The sequence below is a fragment of the Sus scrofa genome, chromosome 7 (assembly GCF_000003025.6).
Source record: "Sus scrofa isolate TJ Tabasco breed Duroc chromosome 7, Sscrofa11.1, whole genome shotgun sequence".
In the NCBI taxonomy this organism is placed as follows: domain Eukaryota; kingdom Metazoa; phylum Chordata; class Mammalia; order Artiodactyla; family Suidae; genus Sus; species Sus scrofa.
The window spans coordinates 80,912,560-80,934,513 of NC_010449.5; the positions used below are offsets into that span (position 1 = coordinate 80,912,560).

Consider the following 21,954-nt stretch of genomic DNA (forward strand, 5'->3'; position numbering starts at 1 on the left):
ACTGGCTATGGCAGGTACTGCGAGGGGTCACCAGACTCCATCTCCTTCTCACCCTGAGCACAAAGAGGCTGTAATTTCCATCCTCCTGAGAAATAAAATATTGCTTGCCATACCAGTAAACAAAAGATGTCACTGCAGTCCTCAATGATTATAGCCACAGAGAGTCTGAGCTGGTGATCCCCGAGGGAACTCAGAATTAATTTCTGATGGAATTAGCAGCCATCAGACGGCAGCCACTCCTGACAATGGCCCCAAACAGAGAGCTGAGGTCCATCTCAAAGGAATGATTTCAGTGATCCCTGACTCTTGCATCCTCCCATACATAAAAAAATACTAAATTCTTTAACTTGAGATACATTGTTTTCTTTTATTAACAGTAAACTTTTGTTCCAACTACCTGCCCTTTGTTGCAAAACTCCTATATATCCTCACTCTCTCCTCTCACCTCCTTGAAGCAGTTTTCTCAGGGCTACTTGAGAGGCTGGCTCCCTCCCGGGCTTAAGTCCTCAGTGTTATCCATCAGATAAAATGTAACTCTCAACTTTTATGTTGTGTATATTCTTTTTATTTTTTCTATTATAGTTGATTTACATTTTTCTATTTCTGCTGTACAGCAAAGTGATCCAGTCTTACATTTATATACACATTCTTTTTCTCACATTATCCTCCATCATGTTCCATCACAAGTGACTAGATATATAGTTCCATATGCTATATAGCAGTATTCTGGTCAACACTGCCTTGCAGATCTGCAGCATCACGTGACTGAGTTCTGGCCAGGGGAAAGCAGTGGATGTGATGTGCATGGCTTTCAGGCCTGGCCCCTAAAGACCTCTCCACACTGTTCACCATGTACTCTTGCTCTTTCCAACTGGATGTGGAGATCCAAGGAGGGATTACAAAGCCCAAGGGTCTCCTCACGCCAAGCAAGATCCAGCAGCGCTTGCATCACCTAGAAGCCTACCAGAAGTACAGATGCCCAGACTGGCCCAGACTTACCACATCAGAGTCTTGTTTTTTTTTTTTGGGGGGGGGGGGTGGCTTTTTAGGGCTGCACCCATGGCACATGGAAGTTCTCAGGCTAGGAGTCAAAGATCCTAGCTGCATCTGCAACCTACATCAAGGCTCACAGCAATGCTGGATTGTGAACCTACTGAGTGGGGCCAGGGATCGAACCCATGTCCTCATGGACAACAGTTGAATTCTTAACTTGCTGAACCACCATGGGAACTCCCAGAGTCTTCCTTTTATTTATTTATTTATTTATTTATTTATTTATTTATCTTTTTTATCTTTTCTAGGGCTGCACCTGTGGCACATGGAGGTTCCCAGGCTAGGGGTCCAATCAGAGCTGTAGCTGCCAGCCTACGACAGAGCCACAGCAATGCGGGATCTGAGCCGCATCTGCAACTTACACCACAGCGCACGGCAATGCTGGATCCTTAACCCACTGACTGAGGCCAGGGATCCAACCCACAACCTCATGGTTCCTAGTCAGATTTGTTAACCACTGAGCCACGACAGGAACTCCCAGAGTTTCCTTTTCAAACAAACCCCAAGAGATTCATAGCACAGAACAGTCTGCGAAGCCTGGTCCTGGGGGACTGTGGGGCTGTTAGATGGAAGGAGGCTGAATGAGCACACAGCATGTAGCCCTCCCACTGGCTGGCCATAGAGCGTGGCTTCCCTGAGAGAACATAGGAATTAGCCTTCTCTAACCTATACACTGTCCCAAGTTGAGAATTTCCCTGGCCCACTCTGTGGAGTTCATTTGCTGCTTTGTTGTAATCACTGTCATCATGGATACTGTTATGTCATTCAAGACCCTCTCTTATGCTTTTAATCTCCATTAGTCCCTGCTCTAAACACAGGATTATGGGGGAATTCTGTTTTAAAGATAAGAACTATGTATTGCACATCCATGGAACTATCATTTGGCTGTTGCATTTTGTACTCAGCTTTTATCTATAAAAACAGCTGTATTTTAAAAATGCAAAGGATTTGGCATCATCACTGCAGTTGCTCGGGTCAGTGCTGTGGCACAGGTTTGATCCCTGGTCTAGGAACTTTCACACGTCATGAGGGTGGCCACATTTTTTTTTAATGCAAAATGTACTTATTTCTGTGAATTTTGTAATAAGTTGTCTATTTGAGAAATGAGTGCTTTGCTGCCTCTGAGGAACAGGTTCTGATCTCCCTGTGGCTGCACAAACTGGGTGGTTGGGAATGATTCTATATTGCCTGGCTGCCTGGCACTCAGAAGTGACTTTATGGAGCTACTATACCAAGTCTGGGGGAGTTAATGGTTTGCCTATCTGTGCACTCTTCTGTGCCCCACTCCCCAGGCTAACTTTTCAATTCTGATTTATACTTTCTCAGGACCAATGATATTACTATTTGTTTTGTTTTGTTTTTGCTTTTTAGGGCTGCCCCCATGGGATATGGAGGTTCCCAGGCCAGGGATCAAATTGGAGCCATAGCTGCTGGCCTACGCCACAGTCACAACAATGTAGGATTCAAACTGCATCTGCAATCTACATTACAGCTCAGGGCAATGCCAGATCCTTAACCCACTGAGTGAGGCCAGGGGTCGAACCTGCGTCCTCATGGATGTCAGTCAGATTTGTTAACCACTGAGCCACCACAGGAACTCCTGATAATACTATTTTACCATATATTTTTCTCACATGTGGCTTCAAATCCTTGTGAAATAAAGAAATAAAAAATATTTATCTATGATAACACTAAGCAGGTTTAGAGTAAGGGGAATTGCGGGAATGGCAAGTGAAAAGGATGTATTTTATTTTTATTACTAGATGCTTATTCCATGGAAAACTTACAAGCTTACTATTATAATTTTCAACAATTTTTCTTTTTACCAAATAAATTTGATGCTTTCAATACAGTAAGTGAGGTTTTTTTTTCCCTCTTTGTGGCTACACCTGTGGCATATGGAAGTTCCTGGGCTAGGGGTTGAATCAAGCCCATGCAAGCCCATGTTTTAGCCATGACCACATTGGATCCGAGCTACATCTGTGAACTACACTGCAGCTTGTGGCAACACCAGATCCTTAACCCAATGAGTGAGGCCAGGGATCTAACTTGCATCCACATGGATGCTATGTGGGTTTTTTTTTTAATCCACTGAACCACAATGGGAACTCCATAAATGTGTTTCTTTACTACTAACAGCTATTTGTTGGATGGGATGAGACTTGTATGTATATATGGGCTTCCATCCATTCAAGGTGAGACAGGAGTAGATTCTGGCTCTACTCATTCATTCCTCTTATTCATTCATTCCACCTTCAATGACATGTATTAAATGCCTGCCATGTACAACATGTGAGCTTGGCACTATGGGGATGACAAGGTCCCTCCTGTGAAGGAACTCAGCCTCTGAGAGAAATGTCCACATAATATAACTATAGTGAAAGGCAGGGTGGAACCACCATGCAACAGTATGCACGCTATACAAGGAGTGAGGAGAGGAGACCCTGTCAAACTGTGATTCAGAAAAAGCTTCATGGAGGGGTGACATCTGAACTAAGTCATGAAGAGGGATAGAATTCTGGTGGGTCCTGGCAAAGCAGAAAGGCAAGACATGCTGAGGGATCAGCAAGCACCTTGTCACTGCGAGGTCAAAGAGTAGAGTGCATTCAGAAATTGGGGAGTGGGCAGTGTACCCTACTCCTGCCCCCTTCACTCCAAAGATGGTGTTCTTTCCCACTAATTTTCTGACCTAAATTTGATCATGTTTGAGAGGAGTGGCAATGCTTTCCATGGCAAGGACAGAGCTAACAACTACAAAATCTTAGGGGGAAAGAGGAGGTGATAATAACTGTTAATCCTGTAACCACTCCCTATTCTCAGTATGTATGTGACCAGAGGTGGCATGGTACAATCAGGGCATTCTCACACCCAGCACATCTACAAAAGTTAAAAAAAAAAAAATGTCACAACCACCTTCATGGACCCACAGGGGTCCTCAAATTCCCGTCTAAGCAGTATGAACTTATATGAAAATGCTTTCTGCTGGTGAATTTTTCACTATAAGGAGTTATATTTATATAATAATAAAATAAGGACACAGAGTTCCTGTTGTGGCTCAGTATCCATGAGGATAAGGTTTCAATCCTTGGCCTTGCTCAGTGGGTTAAGGATCTGGCATTGCCGTGAGTTGTGGTGTAGGTCGCAGATTCGGCTCGGATTCTGTGTTACCGTTTGGCATAGGCTGGGAGCTGTAGCTCCAACTAGACCCCTAGCCTGGGAACCTCCATAGGTCACGGGTGTGGCTCTAAAAAGCCAAAAAAAAAAAAAAAAATCAGGACACAAAAGTAAACACAGTCTCACAGAACACATCAGACTGCAGCTTGAGAAACACTGGAAAGAATATTACACATGGAGATGGAGACCTAAATTCTGGTCCGAGGCTGTTACTAATTAGCTGTGTGGCCTTTGAGGTGTTGTTTAACATTCTTGGGGCTCATATGCATTGGCCTTGTTTTTGCCACTGTCAGGTGGGAATAATAATAATAATAATGCTTCTTCATGGAGTCATAATGAGGACAAAAGAAAATGCATGTGGACACTAAGAACAGCACCTGGCACTCATCAAATGCAAAATAAATGTTAGCCATCATTATCATCATCACTGTTGTCCGAAGGGTTGTGCGGTGCCTTGTGGCTCTAAAATTCTATATATTTTGATTCACTGTCTTCACCAAAAACTAAGTGAATGGCCCAGAGATGCCTGGAAACCTGGCACTAGAGAAAAAAAAAGAGCAGCCTGGACAAGAAAACATTACCTTGGCATTTTCCAAGTAAAGATGAAATGTTGCAATGGACGTCTGGCCTGCATTCAAGCACATTCTTTGCAAAGCTACCACAAATATCCCCAGGGATGATCTGAGACGAGATTTCGCTTTGAAAATAAAAGTTCTGTACTTGAATACTCCCTAATGGGGGACCTGAATTCACGGCAAGCCAGCCTCTCTCCAAGAATCTATCGAAAGACCACAAAGGCGACATCCTTGAGAAGACTCTTTGCACTATGACCGCATTGCTTCAACTTTGACAGCATTGCCAGAATTTCTCAAACAGTGCCTTGGCTCTGGAAGACTAAAGACAACTCTGCTAGTGCTTGGGGGTTAACACAGCAGCCCAGGCATTGGTTCCTAGCAAAGTAATGCAGCTTCTTAGGCCTCAGTTTTCTCAACCGTGGAATGGGCAGTACAGTCATCAACTTTCTCCTTTGCGGCTTTTGGCTGAAAGAAGCCGTAACAAAGCTGGTTATTTACTAAGTGTGTTACGGGGTGTGATCATAAATCAGCCCAAGGAGCAAGGGGAAAAAAAGCAGCTTTCCTGTCAAAGAGCTCCTCTTGATATCCTCATGTGGCTCACGGCTCACGCCCCGGGTGCTAGGGTATTTATCCATTACTCTTATTACATTTTGCAGTAGGCAAGGAACGTACTGGAATGTGGCAAAGCTGGACTCAAGCAGGAGCCTCATGCCTGCTTTTGATTTACCACATTTGGAAAGCAATTACAGACCCCACATATTTCTTTTCTATTCTTCGCCAAGCAATTTCACAGATGCTAAGGACCACAGCTTTTTTGTTTCCTAAAGATGATGCATATCATTGGAGCAAGGCTGCAGAGGCTTATTCTCCTGCACCCCCTGAGATGTGTCTCTGATGGGCAGTGGCCCAGTGGATAGCAAGAAGTGAGGGGGCCAGTGACCGAGCTGGGGTCTCTCTACTCCTCATGAGCCAGCTGCTGTCCCTCACATCCAATCATGCCATCTGGTCTTGATACACCCCCTCAACCTTGGGGGACCTGTCTGCTCACTACAGTAACCCTCATGTGTGGGGCAGATGCTGAAAGGTCAGGATAAAGCATATTTTCATAGGCTTTCTCCAGAGATCATTGTGTTGTAGAGAGATAATTCCATAAAAACAGAGACATTAGAACTTTAAGAAATTTCCACAAAACTTGATATAGCCTTTTGCCTTAGTAAGTGAGCTGGTGTTGCCTTCATTTCATAGCTGAAATGATCTGGGCTCAAGGTCACCTACCTGTTTTCTATCAAAGGGCAAGTCACCCCCAGCTTCCCCACTCCTGCTTGTTCATGCGGATCTATCTACTTTGCCTGGCTTGACTCATGGCAAGTTGGATTTCATTTAAGAACACGCTGTGTTGCCAGGACTTTCTACATTATTCTAAACCTGATTTCTGTGTAGCTTCCTCATGCAGTTTGGTACTAGTTGTTTCACTACTAAACTCCCAGACTGGCATTAACTGTTTCATTAGTAAACTCCCAGACTCGAGGGTGGGAGTGAATCCCACCGCTGGCCTTGCACAGAGCTCCGTGCCTCACATAGCCAGCTGTGTGCTAAGGGATAATGATGAGTCAGGCTTAGGAAGCTGGTGGAAACCGAGGGGACCACCCAAGATCCAGCGTGACTGTCTGGGTCAGAGTGTGCTCCTCTGACTTTCAGGAGGAAGGAAGGGTCCTTCAGGACTACAGTTTCCAAAGTTTTTTTTTTTTTTTAATCAAAATCAGGAGAGTAGTCATCACACTCTCCTTCTCACACATGGTTATTAGTGGCAGGGAGGGAAAAGCTAGGTACAGTCAATCACTCTTTGGGGTTCTTTCCACACCCACCTTGTGGTTCCTCCCGTGCTTATCCAACAGGGAGATGATGGACTTGATGTGACCCTCTGCTATCAGATTTAAGGCTTCCGGGCTTTCAATCAGGATGCAGTGCAAAACTTCCAAGATACCTACATGAATGCCACAAAAATCATTTGGACATGAAATAACCTGAGTGGTTATAGAACTGGCTATAATTAGAAACCTGAGAGTGAAAGGGCCATCCCAAGGGGACAAAATAGCATCAATTCTTTGAGTCTATTAAACATTTCCTGCCAGAAGAAAGATGAGGCCATCTCTGATAGACTTCAGGAGCCACTGGGGGCCAACCAGTCTGTAATTAGGAGGTGAGTGTTATTTACCACTAACCCCAACTCCCTCTTCCCAAAGACATGATCCTTCTGTGTCAAAATTTAGAGAAGCAGTTGCAAAATAGAATTCTTAATTTGATCAGACCAAGCAGTATTTAATTTAAAACCAGAAGAGGAGATACCTAGTTTACTACAAATTCTAAAGGTCATTCAAGTAATTTAGAAAATATTCTGAGTGTTCCTTGAATGAGAATTTTTCTAGGAAATCACTCCAGAATTTTTATTTCACTCAAATCAAGCAATATTTAATTTAAAAACAGAAAAAGGAGATAACTCATTTATTACAAATTCTAAGGGTCATTCAAGTAATTGAGAAAATACTCTTGCGTGTTCCTTGAGTAAGAATTTTCCTAGGAATCACCTCAGGATTTTTATTTTAGATGTACCAATGTATCTATGTATTTTAAGCTCACTAAATAAAGACTATTTGGCTTTGCCCCCTTTCGGGGCATGCTGAATGGCTTTCTGTATTAAGTGAAGGTCTAGAAAAAAAAGAGCAGGTGCCCCTGCAGCCTGGCACCTACAGGATAACACCAGGGTGGAAATGCATGGGAAGTAGTTGGCCAGTATCTTTGTTGGTTTTACGGAGAAGATTCCTCTTGATTCTTTTTTTCCCCAAGGTTTTTATAAATTACCCTAAAATGTAGTCTGACACATGGAAGAGGATCCGAAGAACACGGAGGCTTAGGAAGAAGACATCTGTGTAGGTGGATGGTCCTGGAGGAGCCTTCCCTTGGCCTGTCTGTTCAAGCTCCTGCCATCGCTAGACCATGAAAAGCATTAAAACCTTTCAGCTTCTCAAAGGGGAGCCCATACCTGTCCTGTTCTCTCATCACTGAGGAACCCAACTGCAGAGCCCAAGGCATTGCAGGGTTACTTAGCAGTGATGACCACTCTTCTTGGCGCAAATTCTCTGAGTCATCAAGATGGTCTTGCAATACGATGCTGAGGATGATTCGGGGGGTATGAGGATCATTTCCCCTTAGTTCTTGGTCCTGCGTCTAACCACAGGGCTGAGAGGACCACGTCCAGAAAGTGTTTAGAAACCCAGAGAATAAAAGTCCAAGTAGTAGTTAGAAGGACACTAGGAGTTCCTGTAGTGGCTCAGCAGGTTGAGAATCCTACATAGAAGTGTGAGGATGCAGGATCGATCCTTGGCATTGCTCAGGGGGTTATGGACCTGGTGTTGCCACACACTGCTGCATAAGTTGCAGACACAGCTCAGATGTGGCATTGCTGTGGCTATGCTGTAGGCCTGCAGCTGCAGCTCTGATTCAATCCCTAGCCCAGGAACTTCCACATGCCACAGGTGCAGCCCTAAAAATAAAAAAATAAAAAGAGACCAATGCCCTGGGGTGGGGGGTTGTGTGATTCAAAGACCCAGAGGGTGGAGATGAAGACACAAAGTGAAAAATGAAGCAGAAAAGGAAAGATTTTTGAAGTCTGGGTTACAGTTGTTCAATCAAGTTATAAGAGTGCCAGGAAGATATAGGACTTCACTACTTTTGGCTGAAGGAATTATTAATGATTGCTTGCAATCCAGTGGAAACAAAGAGTTGTTCAGAGATTCAACTTTGTTTTTTTTTCCAACAGAAAGCAAAAAACAAAACAAAAACAAAACCCCACTATCTCCAGTTATATTTCCTGTCAAATCTTACCTGAGGAAGATTCTAGTCTGTCCAATTTGCTGATTAGCCAGTCAAGGTTATTGGAGAATTGAGCGCAGTTGTTTCTGTTTCCACGAATGAGAGCAGCTGTGAATGAGAACAGTTGGATGATGTAGGTTAAAGGGCACAGTGATGGGGCTGAAAACCTGGGAAGCTGTTCAATACTTTACCTACTTAGCAACTAAACAGAACTGAGTAACACACTTCCCCTCCTTAGCCCTTTGATACAATCCTATTTCAATATTGGGAAGAGTGAAACCTACCATTCACTCACATATTGGAAATTCTACTATGTACCAGGCATCTGTCTACTTGTGGGGACTAGAGCAGTGGGAACACAGCCAGAGATTCCCTGCCTTCATGAAACAGGAGATAATACACATACAAATTAATACAATTACTTCAGATAGTGATAAAAGAATGATATGTGCTTGGTCACTGGCTTAAGAACTGTTTCTTCCATTTTTTTTTATATCCAGTTATTGGAAAGCATGATAAGCTAATTCTTTAGTGCCAAAAGAAGGCATGCAAATGAACACAGCTGAAAAGGAAAGTTAATCTAGTAGGCAAGTAATAACAAAAGATGAAACTAATAAAATATCTGAAACACATCAGTCCTGTGACAGTGGTTCCCAAAGCGTGATCCCTGGACAGGAATATCAGTATCATCTGAGAACCTGTTGGAAACACAAATTTTCTGGCCGTATCTCAGGTCTGCTGAATCAGAAAGTCTGGGGATGAGGCCCTGCATCTGTGCTTTAACTAGCCCTCCAGCTGATTCTGATGCCTGCTCATGTTTGAGGACCACTGGTGGAGGATACTGCAAAGGGAGAGGGAGAATATTCTGGCCTTAGATTGGCCAATCTAGACCAAATAACCTTCCCCCGGGCCCCCCAGCATAGGCCAGTATCAATATTATAGATGCAACTCTGGAACAAGTCCATGGAAACTGGCCTCCAAGTAGCTTGCTCTTCGTACTATTGGTTTTCAAAGACTAGGAGGTTTTCCAGATGCTTTTGTAAGGTATTTAGCTAAGGAAATGTCTTCCTCAGGACCTCTGCTGCGTACTTCCATGGTCATTAGAAGGCAGAATTCACTCTGAGCTCCTACCCTGCTTTTCAAGCAAGAGGGGTGAGCCCAAGGCTCTGGGGTCAGGTTGTCTGGGCTCAAGCCATTGTTCCACCACTTACAATGTGTGCGACCTTGAATAAATTAGGAGCATTTCTGAGCATCAGTTTCTTCATCAGTAAAATAGTAATAGTACCTACACATCACTGTGTTGTTGTGAGAATCAAAAAAAGATATTCCGCTGCCTGGCATACAAATCTCAGCAAATGTTAGCTATTCTTGTTCTAAGATTTACTACTGAGTTTGAGCTATAGAGTTACAAAATGTTAGAAGTGGAAGAGCCCTCACAAGGTCACTAAAGACAGTAGTAGTCTAATCAGCCTGACGCTTGACACCGAGAATGGATCTAACCTGCTTTCTTTGGTCTTCCCTTTTGACCACTCAACTTTCTATAGACTTCCTCTCAAGGGGACATTTACATCAGAGCAAAGCCTAAAATGCCACCCTGTTCCCATGTCTGAGTGACTGCAGAGGCCGAGGCTGTCTTCCACTGTCCCTCCCACAGGCTGGGCACATGTGATGGCACTGGTTACAGCAGCCACTGGAACCTCACCATGCACTCAGAGTTGTGAGAAGGAAGGCTGGGTGCTGGAACATCCCTACTCCCCACCTTCTTCTTTCCACCTGAATGAAATAAGGAACAGGCCCAAGCAGCAGGAACTACGGCTGCCCAACAAGGGGACAGTGAAAGGGCATACAGTCGAAAATGGTAACCGCCCTCCAACTGCAGGTATTAAAAGCCTAGAACTGAAAGGAACCTTAAACATTTTTGTTTTGTTGCCTTATTTTATTACTATTATTATTATTTGCTTTTTAGGGCCACAGATGCGGGATACAGATGTTCTCAGGCTAGGGGTCAAACAGGAGCCACAGCTGCCGGCCTACGACACAGCCATAGCAATGCAGGATCTGAGCCTCATCTGTGGCCTACACCACAGCTCAGGACAACATCGGCTCCTTAACCCACTGAGCGAGGCCAGGGATGGGAATGGCATCTTCATGGATACGAGTTGGGTTTGTTACCACCGAACAGTAACTCAGAAGGGAACTCCTCTTGTTTCCTCATTTTGAAGATGAGTTATATAGCTCAGGGAAATCTATTCAGTACTCTGTGATAGCCTATATGGGGAAAGAATCAGACAAAGCATAGATGTATATGTATGGCTGATTCACTTTGCTGGACACCTGGAACTAACACAACATTGTAAGTCACCTACGCTCTAATAAAATTTATACACACACACACACACATATATAAGCCTAATGCAAAAAAAAAAAAAAAAAAAAAGAGAGAGAGAGAGAGAGAGAGAGAGAGATGAGGAATCAGGTTCCGGAAGTGTAATAGTCAAGGGTTTCACTGGCATTTTTGGCAAAATGATTCACCATTTGCTTCCACTTTCTGCTGACTTCCTATTGACCATTTGGAAAGTACAATAAACTACCAGTGAATAGAATGAGTGGCTGGCATAAAAAAGAATGAAATAATGCCATCTGCAGAGAAGTGGATGGACCTAGAGATTACCACACTAAGTGAGATAAATCAGAAAGAGAAAGACAAATACCACATAATATCAGGAAGTTCCCATAGTGGCTCAGCGGAAATGAACCTGACTAGTATCCATGAGGATGCGGGTTCGATCCCTGGCCTTGCTCAGTGGATTAAGGCGCCAGTGTTCCCATGAGCTGTGGTATAAGTCACAGACATGGCTTGGATCTTGCATTGCTGTGACTGTGGTGTAGGCCAGCAGCTGTAGCTCTGATTCAACCCCTAGCCTGGGAACTTCCATATGCTGCACCTTTGGCCCTCTAAAGCAAAAGGCAAAAGGCAAAAAAAAAAAAAAAAAAAAAAAAAAATTGCTATCACTTACACATGAACTCTAAAATAGGATACATATGAACTTATTTACAAAACAGAAACAGACTCACAGACATAGAAAACAAATTTATGGTTAACAAAGGGGAAGTGGGGGAGGAATAAAGAGTGTGAGATTAGTATGTAAAAACTACTATATATAAAATAGATAAGCAACAACATCCTACTGTATAGCACAAGGAATCATAGTCAACATCTTGTAATAAATTGTAATGGAAAAAAATACGAAAAAGAATATATATATGTTCCTTGTGTGTGTGTATATATATAATATTTATATATAAATACATAACTGAATCACTTTGGTGTATACCAGAAACTATCACAACCTTGTAAAGAAATTATACTTCAATTAAAAATGAAAAAAGAATGAATGGTTAGGTTAGAATCAAAGGGTTAACAAAAGGCTTCCAAGATGACAATCTTCGTCCATTCCATGGAAATCTCCAGAGACCACCCTTGGCCATCCTCCCAGGGAGAGGGCTCTGCGTGTGCACTTACCCAGCAATTTGTACAGGAGGTTCAGAATTTCTTTCCAGGCCATGCCACTCTCCTCCCTGGCAATCCCTGCAAAGTGTGCTATGCTATTGTAGATATTTAAGCGATCAATGCAGTTCAACACAAGGGCCAACATTCCCTGGGAAGGTGAGTGGGGGAAAAAGTAAAAAATACTTGGTTAAAAATGTGGGATCCCTTTTGTTCTTTCCCCTCCCATTAGCATTCACCTTTCAAAGCTGGTAAGGCTAATATACAAACAGACCTGCATAGTGCCAGCTTGGGTTCTGTTTTTTTTTTTCCCCTCCTAAAAACAAAATACGCATTTTTATGTTTCGGAGATCTAAATAGCATCCATTTGGGGAGTGAGTCAGCAGTCTCCTCCAACGGGGTTGCCCCCACATGTTAACTCAATCCAAGGACACAGTGAGGAAGAGGGGGTGTGAATGAGTCTCGCAGAAGTCTGCTCCCTGTATGGTGTGAAATGATTCTGATTCCACCCCCCCCCCAAAAAAAAACAGCCGTGGATGTAGGTTTTTCTCTTAGGTGAACAGGACAATTTGTGCACCTCCCCATCCCCTCCAAAAGAGGCAGAAGTTAGAGATAATAAGACGAAGAGAATTTTAAACTACTTTTCCATCAAATTTATAATACTATACTATCCAGTAAAAACATCTGTGCCTAGCCATTCTTCAAGAGCAGGAGGGAGATGGTCAACGTAGTTTCAGCAGCTTATAAGGCACACATAATGTTTCCCCAGCTTCCATCAGAAGGCTAAGTAGAGATGGGTCTACTTCCCCCATGCCACCAGCTTTGGAAATGCCCAAGGGACAGGCCTTGACCTCAGGGATGGGAGGCTGCAGGAATATGACCGTGGCCTTAAAATTAGTGCCAAATCATCACGTCCAAGTTGAGAAAAAGCGTATGACTTGTCTAAGATCACAGGCACCCTGGGAGGGAGCCAGAACTAGGGCCAGGGCCCCCATGAGTCCCAACTTACTATTTCCCTCATATCCAGGCCCCCAACCCTAGAGACTCAGACGCTCAAGTTCAACTTGAAACAGAGCATCGTCTCTATCTCTCCAACCAGCTCTTCAGACATCTCTGATGTGGCAGAACCTGTGTGTTTGCATATTTCCAACAGCTTTCCAAGGTAATTCTGACATCTCCCAAAATCTGGGAATCACAGCCAATGCCTGCTCTCATAGTTGAGACTTATGGAAGATGGATTTTGGATATATAGGTGACACAGAGGCTTTAAATATTATCTGGTTGGAATGCGCTACCATGTTCACTGCCAATGTGACTAGGGCACTGACAGGGAAGGGTGGCTTCCAGTGAGTGCTTTTCTTTCCAGCTTCTGCTCTTTCTTGTCTCTGTTTCTTTCATAAACATGTGAATGTATGGAGATAGAGCTAAGGTGCACTCATTGGGGTGTTTGAGCTCTGGTCACAAAGAGAATCTCAATTTTTAATTTTTTAGACTTACCTCTTCCTTGAAAAGGTTCTGTCTGTTTTTGAGCGAGCGGAGCTTGTTCTGCTTATCCTCGTGCTGCATCTCCTCCTCGGGGGGCTGGAAGTAGGCAATCAAGTCGTGTAAGGTCTGCAGGACCTCTTCTATTGGCAAGGTGACAGGGGCGGCTGTGCGGTTGTTTCCACTAAAACCACAAGATGAACATGGCTCAGGCAGCGGTCACCAGCGGGGCCCTGACAGACGTCCACCAGGTCCTGGCTCATCTCTGTCCCTCACTGGGCACATGGACTGCTGCCTGGGGTAGTTGTTGTACAGTGACCACAATGGTTTTTCTTTTTGTTTTTTTGTTTTGGTTTTGTTTTGTTTTTTTTTGTTTTTTTTTTTGCCACGCCCGTGGTATGAGAAAGTTCTGGGGCCAGGGATTGAACCCACACCAGAGCAGTGACAAGGCTGGATCTTTAACCCAGTGAGCACCCAAGGAACTCCTAGATGACCACAAATTGAAGTTTGCTGACACACAGAGCAAAGGGAGAGGATTTCTGACTCAATTTTAAAGCCATTTTCTAAATAACAGGGAATGACCCCTGGCTGTCTGCCACAGTTTTTCCTTTTTAAATGGAAACACTTGAAAAAATAATAAACTTATTAAGACACAGTTCATGCCTTCTTGGACTAGGTTAAGATCAGCTAGAAGGGTTTCCATCACTTGGTCTCCTGGCTGACCCAGAGCTTTGGCTTCTGTCTCTCTCCATGTGTCTTTGTAATACCTCTGCGTATCTCTGCAAGCAGGTGTGTCTGCATGCACACATCTGCTTCCCCACTGCATTTGCTGATGTCTCCTTCACTCTCAGTATGTCTCTCTCTCCTGTGACCTCCTCTGTGTGCCCTCCCTCTGTTCACCCCTTCCCTTCTCTGTGTCTCATCTCTCAACATCCTTCCCTTTTGCCTGTGTCCACATCCCTCAAAGTATTACTACCCCATCACCTCCCTCACTTTCTCTGCTGTGTTCCTTCCATCCTCCACGTGTTTCTGATTCCCTGTGTTATGATCCCCCCCCACCAAAAACTCTTAATTAAATCCTTTCATTATAGAGAGATTACAAACCTCCACAGACGATAAAATGAACCTTCATTTTCCTGTTTCTCCTTGAAGGGTACACTGCTGAGCCTTTCAAAGGCCAAGGCTAAGAAGAGGATGAGGAAATGGACTCAGCCCCCTGGGAACGTCATCAGTGGCCCCAAGGGATTGAGAACTGGGTCAGCGTGTAAATATCATCATGGGTTTTCCTTGGTGATCAATTTCAAATGAACTCTACATTTACAGTGGTTTGCTTATATTTTAATCTAGACACAAGCTAAGCAAATATTGTGATCCAGGCCCAAAGTAAATACTTAACAAGCCTTAAAAACACTCAGGTGTTATAAGTTGACAATTATGAGATGACAGTAATTCCATTTAGCCTAAAAATGCCACGTGCAGGCAGTGAGGGTAAAACACCAGTGAATACAGGCAGGGGAGGACTTGTGAGCTCTGTGTCCTGTGGCCCATGGCAGGTGCTCATGAAGTGGTTAGTAATGACTCTCTGGGATATTGCTGGACACTAAGATGGGGGCAAAAGAGTCCCATAAGGATATGAGGTGAAGGTCTGGTAACACAAAACCGAATGACTTCCCAATTTTAGATTCAGTGATGGATGATTACATTTTTCTCAGAATTTATGGTCCAGTTGCAGAGTTTCTCTCTCCTTCCCCACCCTCTCCACCCTCCCCCCATTTCTTTTTTTTTTTAATATTTTGAATTTACTAGAGACACCGACGCCCATTAAGCGAAGAATGTTTCTTTACATAAGAAATGAAGATGAAAGAAGAGGGTTATGGGCATTTCTGGAGCTTGATGGGAGAGCACATGCACTACACAGATGGGAAGCCCAGGTTACAGTCACTGCCATCCACCCATGCGATATTCGGAGCCTCTAAGCCTCCTGTGCTTCAATTTCACACCTGAGAAACAGGAGAGGTGCATTCTGTGGTTGCCAGGGTCCTTCCAGGTCTCATTTTCTGTTCTGTGAGTTCTCACTGCCCAATCACTTGATCTTGAGCCATGAAGAAATCTCAATATAACAGCTCTCCAGGGACTGAGGCAGATGCGTCCTTTCTCCAAAAAAGAACACATTCCATGTGCTTGGCATTGGAGACAGTGGTGAAAGTGGACGTGGTATCTGAATGGCTTTGTGGTCCTCATATTCTACTCTAGAACCTTAGGGAAATGATGGACCCAGATAGACCAGAGCAAGATGATGCCTCAGTTCAGAGCTACAACTGGCACCCATCTCATCTCAGCCTTCTTTCTCTTCCTATAGCTACTATCCCCCTACATTCTCAGATCTTTGCCAAGGATTTCTTCTGTTAAATTCAAGTCAGATCTCGAGTGACTCTGAGTATTTGCCATACGGTTACCATAATGTAATTATTTACATATTGTCTCCCTCCAGAGGTTAAACTCAGAGGATGGGTGGACAGCATCTTCTCTCTAGCAGGATTTCTGAGACTCCTGCATCCATCATATTATTCATTTGTCCTGCTGGACACTTCCCAGCAACTGCATAGGAGATGATGAGACAGCACAGGAAACTTTAACCTTTTCTTCTTTGTTGTTCTTATTCATTCTTTATTCCTTTCATTTTAATTGCTTCTCCCAGATGTCCACTCCCTCCTTCCTGTTTCCATTTGTACACAGCATGCACTGTTGGTTTTTCAAAAGGCACGGGAGGGGAGAATCTGCTTCCAAATTATTTTGTCATCCTTCCCTTTCCAGCTCTTGCAAATTTAAGTACACTGCTTTTGAAGCCCCCACCTCTGCTGCATTGGTTTATGGCTCATTAGTCCTCCTTTCTTGTAAAACATTCTGTGGCTGGGAGAATCTGGATTTCCCCCATCGAGGGTGGGGCTTCCAGGAGTTCCCCCTGTGGCTCAGCAGGTTAAGGACATAGCTAGTATCCATGAGGATGCTGGTGTGATCCCTGGTCTCCCTCACTGGGTTAAGAATCCAGCATTGTTGCAAGTTGCAGTGTAGGTTGCAGGCTCTGATCTAGCATTGCTGTGACTGTGGCTGTGGTGCAGCTCCAATTCAACCCCTAGCCTGAGAACCTGGGAACTTCCATATTCTTCAGGTGCCGCCCTTAAAAAAAAAAATCAGAGAGGTGGGGCTTCCAGAAATAATGAGTTCAGTAAGTACTTTCTCCCATAAAAGTGATAACATTGGACAAAATCATCCAAAAGTGGAAATTATGACACATGCTATAATATAAATAAAGCTTGAAGATATTCTGATAAATGAAATAAGCCAGAGCTCAAAAGATAACTATTATATTATTCCACCTATATGAGGTACCTAGAAGGGTTAAATTCATAGAAGTATAAAGTAGAATAGCAGTTGCCAGGGGCTGGAGGGAGGGGAGAATGGGGAGTTACTGTTTGGAATTTCAGTTTGGGACAGTATAAAAGTTCCAGAGATGGACAGTGGTGATGGTTGCACAGTCTGAATGTACTTAATCTCATGGAACCGAACACTTGAAAATGGTTAAAATGGTAAATTTCGTTATGCATACTTTACCGTAAAATATTAAAAAGTTAAATATAAATTTACATAGGACCCAGCAATTCCACTCTTAGGTAAGCTACGCAAGAAAAATAAAAACATATATAAAGACTTTTATTCTAATATCCATAGAAACATTACTGATAATCACCCCAAACAGAAGCAATCCAGCTATTCCTCACCTAACAAACAGAAGGTGAGATGAACGTGTCTCTGTGTATCTGTATCTGTCTTCCTCTGTAGGAAGGTATATAAAAATATCTCTCCACACACACAATCATATATATACATCCATTTATACCTTTATGTATTCATATATGTGTAATATATATATATATATACACACATAGATATAAAAACTCCATACACAGAAATACTCCTCAGTATATAAAAAGAAACAGAATACCACTATGTATTGCAACAGGGATGAACCTCAAAAATGTAATGCTAAAAGGCCAGATTCCAAAGATCATATATTGTATGATTTATTAACTTAATGCATTAAATTGTGAGAGAAAGTAAATACTTGGCTGCCTAAGGCTGAGAGTGGCAATTAGTATAAATGGCAACAGGCAAAAGGAATCTTTCTGGGGTGACGAAAATGTTCTAAAACTGAATTGTGGCAATTTTATTAAAATTTTATTAAAATTCACTGAGTTGTACACTTAAAAGGATGAATTTTGTGATATTTAAATTATAACCCAATAAAGCTGTTTAAAAATAATTTCTGCATTGTTAGGCATGTAACTCCCACTGAATTTTTAAAAATAAGAGCTTTATTGAAACATAATTCATGTATCATACAGTCATCTATTTAAAGGGTACAATTCAATGGTGGAATGGATTTTAGTACATTTACAGAATTGTGTGACCATCACCTAAATTAATGTTAGAAGTTTTCATCAGCTGCCCCCCAAATCCCATACCTATTAGCAATTGTTCCCTTTTTCACCTGCTACACAGCCCCCAGCCCTAGACAAAAACAGTCTATTTTCTGTCTCTATAGATTTGCCTATTCTGGATATTTCATATAAATGCAATAATACAATATTGGCCTTTTGTGACATCTATATGGTAGTGTCTATCAGGACGTCATTCCTTTTTTAGGGACACATAATGTTCCATTGTATGGATAGAGCACATTTTATTTATCTACTTATCAGCTGATAGATGTTTGGGTTTTTCCACTTTTTGGCTACTATGGGTAATGCTGCTTTGAACATCTGTGTACAGGTTTTTGTGTGGACCTGTCGTATCCCTTGGGCATGTATCTAGAATGAAATTGCTGGGTCATATGGTAACTCTATCCTTAATATTTTGAGAAATCCCCAGACTGTTTTCCAGAGTGGCTGCAACATTGTACATTTCCACCAGCATGTATGAAGGTTCCGATTTCTCCACATCCTATCCCACACTTATCATTGACAGTCTTTTTGATTAAAGCCGTCTAGTGAGAATAAAGTCTTATCTCACTGTGGTTCTGAGCATTTTTCTGATTTACCGAACATCTTTTCATGTGCTTATTTGGCCATCTGTATATATTCTTTGGAGAAATGTCTAATTAGGTCCTTCACTCATTTTAAATTGGTCCAATTGTTTTGTTTTTTGTTTGTCTTTTTAGGGCTGCACTGTGGCATATGGAAGTTCCCAGGCTAGGGGTCTAATTGGAGCTACAGCTGCCGGCCTATACTACAGCCACAGCAATGCCAGATCCAAGTCGCATCTGTGACCTATACATACCATAGCTCACATAACTGCTGGATCCTGAGCAAGCCCAGGGATCAAACCTGCAACCTCATGATTCCTAGTCAGATTCGTTTCTGCTTCACTTGTCTTTTTAATGTTGTGCTGTGAGAGTTCTTCATTCTAGGTACAAATTAGATCTATGATTTACCAATTTTCTCTCCCATATTGTGGGTTTTTTTTTTCCCCCCACTTTCTTGATGGTACCCTTTGCAGCAAAAAAATTTTATTTTTTGATAGGGTCCAATCTATCTATTTTTTTCTTTTGTAGCTTTTGTTTTTGCTGTTTTGTTTTTTTTTTTGGTCTTTTTACCTTTTTCTAGAGCCACACCCATGGCATATGGAGGTTCCCAGGCTAGGGGTCCAATCAGAGCTACAGCCACCAGCCTACACCAGAGCCACAGCAACAGAGGATCTGAGCCACATCTGCTACCTACACCATAGCTCACGGCAATGCTGGATCCTTAACCCACTGAGCGAGGCCAGAGATTGAACCTGCAACCTCATGGTACCTAGTCGGATTCATTAACCACTGAGCCACGATGGGAACTCCTGGTGAGCTATTTTTAATCTTGTGGATGAAGAACACGTACCATGATACTTGGTTCTCAACTATAGCTGAATATGAGAATCACCTGTGGAGCTTTAACAAAATACTGGTATCTGGATCCCAACCCAGAGACCCTGATGCACCTGGTTTGAGAGGCCATCTGAGCATCAGGGTGTTAAAAACGCCCCAGATGAATCTAACATGTGCTAAGGTTAAGACCTCTATTCCAGGGCAATAGTTTGTAAACTTTAGCATGCATCAGCATCAACTTGAGGGCCTATTAAAACCCAGTCTTTCTGGGGTACCACTCCCAGGTATCTGATTCAGTAGGTCTGGGGTAAAACCCAGGAGTCTGTATTTTCAACAAGTTCCCAGGGGATGATGCTGGGCTGGTCTAGGAAAATATGTTAAAAACCTGTAGGAGGTCTCAACAGAGCAAGACAGAAGGAATCTGAGCCCCAGGAGCAGGTCAGTCTTTTTTCTCTAAACCACTTGCCTCCCCTATATTGTTACTTGAAAAAGAAGTAAAAGTTTATTCTGAACCGCAAGAACAGCTTAGCCTGTATCCTAAGACACGTTGCTTGGATCACAGAATTTCAACAGGAAGGAAAGTAAAGGTGTAATTTTTTCCCCGCATTTCATACAAATTCACTCACACAATTTAAACCCTCTAGGCTTTAGGGAGATTTTCCTATGAGAGAAGGATGGCTTGGAACACTGCACCATTTACAACTGAATCCTTTCCTCATGGTAATTGGTGAACCTGATCCACAGAGCTCTGTTTTGGCAGCATTGTTGAGGCTGGAGGGATTACGATCCAAGCAGGCAGTTCAGTCACTTTCCCCATTATAGGCAGTCATAGGGGGTAATGCAAGCCTTCCAATGCAAATCTCCTTGGACCCAAACCAGAGCAATAATTCTGAATGACACAGAAAGCCCTTCTAAAAAGCACGGAAGGTCTGCATCTCTTTCTCCCCTTTCCTCACCTCTTCACGCATTAATAAAAAGGGGGCTTAAAGCACTCCAGCTCTCCCCACTTAACTTTCCTGAGAAGATCTTGGGTATTCATGAAGCAACCTGAGTAACCAATGGGCTTGGGCATCTGTTGGGGAAAGAGGAGGTTCTTACCTCATGGGAAATAAGTTTCAATCCCAAGCCCTTTCTAGTAAAACTCTTCGGTGGTGCGTAATTATTTTCTGAAAACTCATAGTATCAAAATGGGATGGGTGGAGTTCCTGTTGTGGCTCAGTGGAAATGAATCTGACTAGCATCCATGAGGACACAGGTTCGATCCCTGGCCTCGCTCAGTGGGTTAAGGATCTGGTGTTGCCACGAGCTGTGGTGTAGGTTGCAGACACGGCTGAGATCCTGCGTTGCTGTGGCTATGGTGTAGGCCAAAGGCTTCATCTCTGATTCTACCCATAGCCTGGGAACCTCCATATGCCATGGGCACGGCCCTAAAAAGATTTTTAAAAAAGGGGGAGGGATGGGCAGGTGGGCTTGGATGGCCATGGAGTAGAAACTGACAGGCAGAGAAACGGAAGGAGCTCACATACCTTACAAACTGGCTGAATAAGGCTGTCGTGTTCCGGATGATCCGAGCGGCCTGGGACTCCTCACGCTGGCATCTCTGCAGAGTTAACCCATCATCCATGTGGCCTTCCTGATGGAGTATGACCTGCCCCAGAGCCAAGGACACCGGGTCCAGGTTACACAGCCAGACAGACAACACTTCCTGCCGTAGGTCCCTCATCCCTTGTCCTCCTTCTCCCCAGCCAAGCTCCCCTGGGTCCACCTCAAAAGTGGGACACGAACTGAGTTATTCTGGCCATACACACTATTACTGATATATGACTCACTCCTGAGGCGCGGTGCTTTGATGAAAATGAAATTTTATGTGCCAGTGCGTTACGAGTTACAATACGTTCCTTAGGCCTAGATGTACACTTTGGAAGGGGAAAAACATATTTTACAATAGCTTTTTCTCTGAACACAAACCCTTATCCTTGGAGAGGAAAAAAAAAAAAATCGCTGTGTTCAGAGCCTTTTCTTCCAGAGATAAACTAAAGAAGAAGGAGAGACAAGTTAAAGTAAAATCCTGGGAAACCCAGGATTGGTCATGGTGCTCTCTCTCAGAAGGATAGCTGCACCAGGTCAGCCAACTGTAGAATGGGGAAGCAGTGGGATGGTGGTTTGCTTGTCATGGAGGCTACAGAGGGTATTTGAAAGGATAGGCTTGGGCATAAACCAGCCTGAATTCTGGTCCTGCTAGGCTACTTCCTAGCTCTGTGTCCTTGACGAATTATCTAACCTCTCCCTGCTTTGACTTCACCATCTGTGGGTGGACTTATCTTAGAGGGTTGCTTGGAGAATTAGATGATATATATGGAGGTCCTTTAATA

General features: G+C 43.3%; 1 protein-coding gene across 1 annotated transcript in view; it reads right to left on the reverse strand.

Annotated features, from left to right (window-relative positions):
• RYR3 (ryanodine receptor 3) overlaps window positions 1-21,954 on the reverse strand; it is a 568,547-nt gene that overhangs the window by 272,530 nt on the left and 274,063 nt on the right. Inside the window, 5 exon segments of the mRNA XM_021099907.1 lie at window positions 6,668-6,786; window positions 8,685-8,780; window positions 12,196-12,331; window positions 13,678-13,846; window positions 21,109-21,230. Coding sequence (XP_020955566.1) covers window positions 6,668-6,786; window positions 8,685-8,780; window positions 12,196-12,331; window positions 13,678-13,846; window positions 21,109-21,230 — 642 coding nt within the window.